The sequence below is a fragment of the Mandrillus leucophaeus genome, unplaced genomic scaffold (genome assembly GCF_000951045.1).
Source record: "Mandrillus leucophaeus isolate KB7577 unplaced genomic scaffold, Mleu.le_1.0 Scaffold17, whole genome shotgun sequence".
NCBI lineage: Eukaryota > Metazoa > Chordata > Mammalia > Primates > Cercopithecidae > Mandrillus > Mandrillus leucophaeus.
In genome coordinates this window covers 5,817,371-5,826,439 of record NW_012101698.1, presented here as the reverse complement: position 1 = coordinate 5,826,439, position 9,069 = coordinate 5,817,371, and the positions used below count along the sequence as shown (strand labels likewise).

General features: G+C 56.7%; 1 protein-coding gene across 3 annotated transcripts in view; it reads left to right on the top strand.

Annotated features, from left to right (window-relative positions):
* The window catches only part of LOC105537228 (C-type lectin domain family 18 member A), a 15,149-nt gene extending 7,265 nt beyond the window's left edge, over nt 1-7,884 (top strand). For 2 of the 3 annotated variants that reach the window (XM_011976788.1, XM_011976787.1), the window contains 10 exons: nt 3,031-3,128; nt 3,547-3,668; nt 3,826-3,933; nt 4,432-4,524; nt 4,894-5,000; nt 5,629-5,758; nt 6,053-6,149; nt 6,810-6,836; nt 7,054-7,145; nt 7,655-7,884. In XM_011976788.1, coding sequence (XP_011832178.1) covers nt 3,031-3,128; nt 3,547-3,668; nt 3,826-3,933; nt 4,432-4,524; nt 4,894-5,000; nt 5,629-5,758; nt 6,053-6,149; nt 6,810-6,836; nt 7,054-7,145; nt 7,655-7,692 — 912 coding nt within the window. In that variant the 3' untranslated portion in view covers nt 7,693-7,884. The remainder of the gene's footprint in view (nt 1-3,030; nt 3,129-3,546; nt 3,669-3,825; nt 3,934-4,431; nt 4,525-4,893; nt 5,001-5,628; nt 5,759-6,052; nt 6,150-6,809; nt 6,837-7,053; nt 7,146-7,654) is intronic. The other variant, XM_011976789.1, reaches the window with a different exon arrangement.
* Nucleotides 7,885-9,069: the final 1,185 nt, after the last annotated feature.

Below are 9,069 nucleotides of genomic sequence, written 5' to 3'. Positions count from 1 at the left end.
GTGATCCACCCGCCTCAACCTCCCAAAGTGCTGGGATTACAGGCGTGAGCCACTGTGCCTGGCCATATTTTTGCTTTTTTGGAGACACGGTCTCACTCTGTCACCACAGGCTGGAGTGCAGTGGCATGATCTCAGCTCACTGCAACCTCTGTCTCCTAGATTCAAGCGATTCTTGTGCCTCAGCCTCCCGAGTAGCTGGGATTACAGGTACACGCCACTACACCCAGCTCATTTTTTTTGTATTTTTAGTAGAGATGGGGTTTCACCATGTTGGCCAGGCTGATCTCGAACTCCAGACCTCAAATGATCTGCCCGCCTCAGCCTCCCAAAGTGCTGGAATTATAGGCGTGAGCCACTACGCCTGGCCTAAGCCACTTTTTTTCAATCTGAAATATGAATAATTTCAAACATAAACTTATTTATTTATTTATTTATTTATTTATTTATTTATTTGAGACGAAGTCTTGTTCTGTCACCCAGAATGGAGTGGAATGGCGTGATGGCAGCTCACTAGAACCTCCACCTCCCAGATTCAAGTGATTCTTCTGCCTCAGCCTCCCAAGTAGCTGGGACTACAGGCATGAGCCACCACACCCGGCTCATTTTTGTATTTTTAGTAGAGATGGGGTTTCACCATGTTGGCCAGGCTGGGTCTCAAACCCCTGACCTCAAGTGATCCACCTGCCTGGGCCTCCCAAAGTGCTGGGATTACACGTGTGAGCCACTGTGCCTGGCCTCAAACATAAATTTAAAATGGCCCCACTCTTACCCACTACCTAGGTTTAGAAGATGCTACTAAACTAAAGCCCCGCTCCTCCCCTTTCCCTGCTGTCCCTCCCTGGAGGGAATCTTCTTGAAGTTCAGGAGCATCACTGCCAAGCAAGTTTCCATTTTTTCTCTTCATTCAACAGATATTTGTTGAGGATTTTCTATACACACCTGGCACTGTTCAGGTGCTAAAGTATGGCACTGAAAAACATAAGCGAAATCCCAGGAAATATTGAATACCTCTACTACTTATGCAAGTGTGTTGTGCATGTTTAAGTATTACATAAGACTGGGCGTGGTGGCTCACGCCTGTAATCCCAGCACTTTGGGAGGCCAAGGTGGGAGGATTGCCTGAGCCCAGGAGTTTGAGACCAGCCTGGGCCACATGGCAAAAACCTGCCGCTACAAAAAATACAAAAATTACCCGGGTGTGATGGTGTGTGCCTGTAGTTCCAGTTACTTGGGAGGCTGAGGTAGGAGAATTGCTTGAGCCTGGGAGGTGAAGATTGCACTGAGCTGAGATTGTACCATTGCACTCCAGCCTGGCCAGCAGGAGTAAAACCCTGTCTCAGAAAAAAAAGAACATGTGCCTACAACTAGGTGTTGCCAAAGTGATTACACCAACTGGAGAGACCAGCAAACCAGTTTTCACTTCCCAAAGATCTTGTGGCTCTTTAATTTTTTTTTTTTTTTTTTTTTTTTGAGACGGAGTCTTGCTCTGTCGCCCAGACTGGAGTGCAGTGGTGCGATCTCAGCTCACTGCAAGCTCCGCCCCCCGGGTTCACACCATTCTCCTGCCTCAGCCTCCCAAGTAACTGGGACTACAGGCGCCCGCCACCGCGCCCGGCTAGTTTTTTGTATTTTTTAGTAGAGACGGGGTTTCACCGTGTCAGCCAGGATGGTCTCGATCTCCTGACCTCGTGAGCCGCCCGTCTCGGCCTCCCAAAGTACTGGGATTACAGGCTTGAGCCACCATGCCCGGCCAATACATGTTCTTTAAGTGTTGGATACATGTATATGATCACATGTTCACATCTGGCTGCTACAAGCCAGTCTTGTACATGTAATTTTTAGTCTCTACTGGAGAGTTTGTTTCACCTTTCTTATATATTGGCCATTTGTGCTATTTCCAAGTTGTCGCTGATTCTAAGACTTTAAACTGGTTTGCAGAGCTGTATCCATTAGCTTTTGCTGCATGACATTCTACCCCAAAATTTAGCAGCTTACGATTCTGCATGTCAGCCACTTGGGTTGGGCTCAGCAGGGAGGTTTTCTGGTCTTGGCTGGGCCCACTCATATGCCTGCAATCAACTAGGGGGCTGGCTGGGAGCTGGCTGTGCAAAAAGGCCTCTAGTGGTTCATCTGTATTCCATGAGGCCTTTCAACCTCCACCAGGCTTTACTGAGCTTGTTCATGTGGTGGTTGAGCATGGTTCTATGAGAATGAGTGGAAATGGCAAGGTCTCTTAAGGCCAAGTTCAAAATCAGCTCAATATCACTTCTGCTGCATTCTGGTGGCCAACACCAGTTACAGGGCCAGCCAGATTCAAGGAGCAAGGAAAGAGACACCTCTCCTTACTGCAAAAAGCTGCAGAGTCACATTTAAAAGAGTGGGCTAGTGCAAGAAGTGAAGGGTTGTGGTCATAATGCAGTCACAAGGCCCTTGATGTCCCAGTCTTTTTTTGGCTAGTCCCCTCCACCCATCAACGATCTCCCCTCCCTTCAGGTATCTGCTAGCCCTCCCCTCTCCATTCCCCTCTCAACTAAGAAAGCCTTCCTAGGCCAGGCATGGTGGCTCACACCTATAATCCCAGCACTTTGGGAGGCTGAGGCAGGCGGATCACCCGAGGTTGGGAGTTCAAGACCAGTCCAACATGGAGAAACCCCATCTCTACTAAAAATACAAAAAAAAATTAGCCAGGCGTGGTGGCAGTCACCTGTAATCCCAGCTACTGGGGAGGTTGAAACAAGAGAATCACATGAACCCAGGAGGTGGAGGTTGCGGTGAGCCGAGATTGTGCCATTGCACTGCAGCCTGGGCAACAAGAGTGAAACTCCATCTCAAAAATAAAAAAATAAAAAAAAATTAAAAAGCCTTCCTGGACTATTCCCACCCATACTTCTACCCCTGCCTAGGACAGCTGCTGCTCCTGAGCCCCCGAGGAGGTGAGGGAGCCCTCTGTCCGCCTGGATGATAGTGAAAGCTGTGTTCCCCTCCCCAGGAGTTCACGATAGGGTTTCTGATCCCCTGTGTCTCCTGTAGCTCGTGTGGGCCACCTCAAGCCAGCTGGGCTGTGGGCGGCACCTGTGCTCTGCAGACCAGGCAGCTATAGAAGCCTTTGTCTGTGCCTACTCCCCCGGGTAAGCCCTGCTACACCCTCTGCTGGGATGTCTGGGAGGCAGGGAGGGGCGCTTTCACTGAGGGTGAGATGCCCCCCCATCCTCCTGAAAGTAAAGTCCGACACCTTCCTCTGCACCCTTGGTGGGAGAAGGGAGGAGAGGAAAGGCAGAGGGTGCTGAAGATTGTGGCCATGCAGAAGGTACTGCTCTGTGGATGCCCCTTCCTGGGTACCAGTCCTGGTATCAGGGAGTTTGTCCAGGATTCGTTTGGAGATCATCTCTTCTCTCCCAGGGAATCTCTCTCTCTCACCCAGCTCCCTAACTCTCTGGCCAGGCCGCAGGAACTGTAGGGGCCAGGGGGGCAGGCAGCAGGGACCCACCACTGCCTTGCCCAAGGCCAGGCCCTCCCACACCCTGTGGTGCCTGCTCATCCTCACAGAGGCAACTGGGAGGTCAACGGAAAGACAATCGTCCCCTATAAGAAGGGCGCCTGGTGTTCGCTCTGCACAGCCAGCGTCTCGGGCTGCTTCAAAGCCTGGGACCATGCAGGGGGGCTCTGTGGTGAGTGCATGAGGGCTCAGTCTGGTGACCCTGGGGTAGGGGTGGCAGCATCCTACTGGGCTGTCCCGGAAGCCCCGACCCTCAGCACCCAGGGAGGCTCCTGCCCGGCCTGCTGGGAGGAGACCCTTTTCTCGGAGTCCCCTCCTCCTCTGACCAGAGGTCCCCAGGAACCCTTGTCGCATGAGCTGCCAGAACCATGGACGTCTCAACATCAGCACCTGCCACTGCCACTGTCCACCTGGCTACACGGGCAGGTACTGCCAAGGTGAGGGCACTGGAACCTGGGTGTGCCCAGCGCTGCTCTCGCGGCAGGTCCTGGGGCTGCTACACTTCCTGAGTGTCAAGGGTGTTAGGGGTGCTGACCGTGTACTCCCTGAGTCTGCCCACTGCATAGCACTGGCTATTTGCCAAACTCTGAGCTGTGCAGGAGATTCACAGTGAAATCAGGTTCAGCCCCTTAGGCTTTGGGAGGAGGACAGAATTAGGATCCAGAAGTGGCTTCTTGCCCCACTGCCCCTCAACCCTAACCCACTCTGTGACTATGGGCAGGTCACCTCCCAAACTCCGATATGCCTCACTCTACAGTGGGAACCAAACCAAAGACACCAGGCATGCCAGCAGTCAGAAGCCTTCGTGGGTTCTGTCTCTGGGAGGGGTATTCTTGCTGTGGTTGGCATTCCCTGGATGTTCGAGGCCTTTGGGGGCAGCATGGGGTCCAGAAGGCTGGGAGCTGAGCCTCTGCCCCACCGCCCTGCCCTGGCAGTGCGGTGCAGCCTGCAGTGTGTGCACGGCTGGTTTCGGGAGGAGGAGTGCTCGTGCGTCTGTGACGTCGGCTACGGGGGAGCCCAGTGTGCCAGTGAGTCCTGCCCCAGGGCCCCCAAAGAGCCAGCCCCTCCCAAGACCCCCTTCAATGGGGCGTCAGCTCCCAGGAGCCTACTATGTACCTCTCTTCCCAACTAATTCGGTGACAACACATTGAGAGCTTGAAACCGGCCACAGCGTGGATATTTACACCAAAGAAATTGGCAAATGCTACAAATCATGGATTTTTTTTTTCTTTTGAGAGAGAGCAAGCTCAGTGTTCCACACTTACCAGCACACTCCTGACCCTCACCACCCACTCTTTTGGAGCAGGTGGCTGGAGGAAGGGGCTTAGCTCCCTGGCAGGGCAGGAAAGGGCAGGGATTCTGAAGTCCGCACACAAACTCAGGCCCCCCTACCCCAGCCAAGGTGCATTTTCCCTTCCACACCTGTGACCTGAGGATCGACGGAGACTGCTTCATGGTGTCCTCAGAGGCAGACACCTATTACAGAGCCAGGATGAAATGCCAGGTGACGGTCACCCCTACCTTCCCAGGGACCCCCCCAGAGTCTCAAGTGAGGGTCTTAATGGAGAGACCCTGGAGTGGGAGATGGTTTCTTCAATGTCTCTGACCTCACCCTGTTCATCAGCAGAAAGCAGGGGTCATGGACTCTGAGGCTCATAGAAACCAGGAAGTCACTTATTGACCTGAGGGGCCAAGGTCAAGGCCAACCTCTATCTAAGGGAGTTTCAGGTTGCCTTGCAGGAGGGAATGCAAGATCAGAGTGGCCAGAGCTCGGGGCTGCTCAATAAAACCAGCAGCTCAGACTTCCACTGGCAGCTCTCAAAACCACAGTTAATTTCTGGGGTTGGCAATCAACTCAGATATGTTGAAGACACTGTGCAGGTGAAACAGAACATCCTCAGGGGCCAGACCTTGCCCAGGCCTGTGGGCTGCCGGTTGGGCCGCTGTGCACAGGGAGAAGAGAAGCAGATGTGAGCAGAGGGGACTCCTGCTCTTGGAAGGGAGGCTGTGCGGGCTGGGGGTGATGACAGCCTGGCCAGCACACACGTGACATCCTCGCCCATGGGCAGGGGTGGCAGGAAGGGGCAGCCTTCCTGGGAGCCCTGCCTGTGTAACCTGGGGTGGGGTTACAGAGGAAAGGTGGGGTGCTGGCCCAGATCAAGAGCCAGAAAGTGCAGGACATCCTCGCCTTCTACCTGGGCCGCCTGGAGACCACCAACGAGGTGACTGACAGTGACTTCGAGACCAGGAACTTCTGGATCGGTGAGTGCCCGGCTGATTGGGGGTGTGGCGAGTAAGGGGTTGTGATGCCCCACCCTGCTGCAGGAACCCTGGGCTGTGGCAGCTGCCAGCAGATGGCGAGGGTGTGGTAAGGGCCTGGAGCCCAGAGCGGGGCCGGCTGCTCACCCCCTTTCCTGGGGAGGGCCCAGGTAGGGAGCACATGGGGGCTGCCAGCACTGGGAGGAGGGGTCAGAAAAGCAGCTGGCAGCAGACTCCAGGGTCTGAGTGGGCCGGGGGACCTCTGGCCGTGGGCCAACCTCGACTATCCCGGCCCAGGGCTCACCTATAAGACCGCCACGGACTCCTTCCGCTGGGTCACAGGGGAGCACCAGGCCTTCACCAGTTTTGCCTTTGGGCAGCCTGACAACCAGGGGTGAGTGTGGGGTGCCTCCCTCCCCTGGGCCTCCCTCTCACTCGGGCCTGCCTGGCAGAGCCCCCAGGCCACACTGAAGAGCCGCCCCCCATCCTGCTGCCTGGCTGGGCCCTGGCTGATGCCTGCCCAGGTGCCAGAGAGTTGTGGGCACAGCTGGTGTGGGCCAGTGCTGTGGTGAGGGAGATGCAAGCCGGAAGGCATGTCACGTGGGAGAGAGGGGCCCAGGAAGCCTCCATCCATCTGTCCATCCCCAGTGTCCCCTGGCTGTGACTCCATCCCTCCAACTCTCATCCACTCACCCCTCCCTCCGCGTGCCCTCTGCCTGCATCAGTTACACTGACGCCAGCATTCCTTAGCTGTCACCCCCCCTGCAGTCATTCACAATACAACCCCGAACCTGTGGACCCACTAGCCATCCTGTACCAAGAACCCTCTGGTCATGTGGCCCCACCCTGCTCTTCAAAGCCCAGGAATGCCCAGGGCCGGGGTGGAGGTGGTCCTGCTGCCAGGCCACCAAGGGCTCCAGTGATTTTAGCCAGCCCTCCTTGCCAGCAGCCGGCCTGTGCCCCTGGCCTATTGCCTGGAGGTAGTCGGCCTTGTTGGGTTCCCAGGTATACCTCTCAAGTGGGCTGTCTATTCCAGTCCACACCGTCCCCACAGGCTGGTGTGGCTGCGTGCTGCCATGAGGTAGGCAGAGCTGCTACCCCAGGAAGGGGCTTCCCTGAGAAGTGGTCTGGGAAGCAGGGATGGGGGCTCGGGGATGGGCCTGGTTCCCAGCAGCCCCATCTGCAGATGGGGGCTCTGGAGCCCCTGAGATGCAGGGTCCTGATGGCTGGAGGGTTTAGGCCTCTCGCGGACCCCTGACTTCACTCTTCCCTCCTGAGCACCACACCCTGGCCTGCAGGTTTGGCAACTGCGTGGAGCTGCAGGCATCAGCTGCCTTCAACTGGAACGACCAGCGCTGCAAAACCCGAAACCGTTACATCTGCCAGTTTGGTGAGGGCCTTCCTGAGGGTCCCCTTCTCTGATCCCTGTCCCTGGGGGTGCTGCTGACCCGGTCCAGCCTGCAAGGGTATCTAGGTGGCAGGTTCAGAGCAAGTCTGGGCACACGGGGCCATGGAGGATGCCCTGCTCAGGGCCTTGTACCTGTGGGCTCCTGAGCCCAGAGGGGCAACGACAGGCCCAGTGTCACACAGCAAGGCCACACAGGCAGGCCTAGAGCTGCAGCTCTGCAGGGAATTTCTCCAAGGACCCTCTCCTCCTGTCATGAAAGCTACTGCCTGGGAACCTGTTGGGTTCCTCGGTGTTCCTGGGAGCCCCATGAGCTATGGTGGAGGCAGAGGTGAAACCTGGCATGGCACCAGCTCCCAGCAGCCCCTGCTAGGAAGGTCGGGAGCATCACAGGAACCACAGCCATGGGCACTTCCAGACTGAGCGCAGCAGGGCCCCCATTTTGGGACTGCCTGGGCTGCCATCGAGCCCTGCTCTCTTCTGCTTCCTTCCAGCCCAGGAGCACATCTCCCGGTGGGGTCCAGGGTCCTGAGGCCTGGCCGCACGGCTCCCTCGCCTGCCCTGGGTGCACCGGCTCTGCTTACCTGTCTGCCCACCTGTCTGGAACAAGGGCCAGGTGAAGACCACATGCCTCACGTCCAAAGAGGTCTTAGACCTTGCACTCTGCCGGAAGTTGGGCAGAGAGAGGCATGGAGGCCAGTGAGGGCCAGGGAGTGAGTGTTAGGCGCTGAAGGAGAAGACACCGCCAGTGGTCCAAAGAGGCTGCTGTCTTCTACCTGGCCCAGGCCCTGTGGGGCAGCGGAGCTTCCCTGTGGCGTGAACCCCACGGGGTATTAAACTAAGTTATGAATCAGCTGAACCTGTGCATGCTTATTTCAAAGGGAAATTCAGATTATCCAGGACGACCCTGGAGAGACCAGAGGGGGCCTGAGGATTCACTGCAGAGGCCTCCATCCACCTATTCCCTTTCCTGGTCGCCTTCATGGTCCAGGCCACTCTCTGGAAGTTCTGGGGCTCCCCAAGAAGAGGAAGACCAGACTCTGCCTCGGGGAGGGGCAGTTCTCATGGCTGGGCCCAGGCAGGCAGGGTATTAATAGAAGCTGCTCTGGATGTCTGGGAGACCACGCGTGTGTCTTGCCCCCACTGGCAGAGTGTCATCGCACCTGGACCGATGGTGGTCGGAATCTGTGCAGTCCCGCTCCCTCACCCAGCTCCTCAAACCTCACTGCACAAGAGGTTATCACTATCCCAGTTTACAGCTGAAGAATTGAAGGCACAGAGAGTTTGACTTGCACAGGATCACACAGCTGGGAGCAAACCCAGTGAATCTGGCTGTTGTTTATTTATTTATTTTTCTTTTTTGAGACAGGGTCTCGCTCTGTCACCCAGGCTGGAGTGCAGGGGTGCAATCAGGGTTCACTGCAGCCTCGACCTCCCAGGCTCAAGCGGTCCTCCTGCCTCAGCCTCCCAAGTAGCTGGGACCACAGGTCCACACTGCCGCGCCACACTAATTTTTGTGTTTTTTGTAGAGACGGGGTGGCACCATGTTGCTCAGGCTGGTCTCGAACTCCTGGGCTCAAGCGATCCGCCATCGTGGACCTCCCAAACCGCTGGGGTTCCAGGCGCACGGCCCCGCGCCGGCCCAGTCTTTCCCTCTCCCACTGCCTCTCAGGGCTTCGCCTGTCTAAGCGGGCGCGGGCAGCTGTGCTGCGTCCCGACTCAGCGCGGACCTAAGCGGGGCGATCACACAGATGCCTCCAGCTCTCTCTACCGTCCCCGAAGGCGCTCAGCCCTCGGGGCCGGGACCGCGGCCGCAGCGTCCGGAGCCGGCCCAGTCTTTCCCTCTCCCACTGCCTCCCAGGGCTTCGCCTGTCTAAGCGGGCGCGGGCAGCTGTGCTGCGTCCCGACT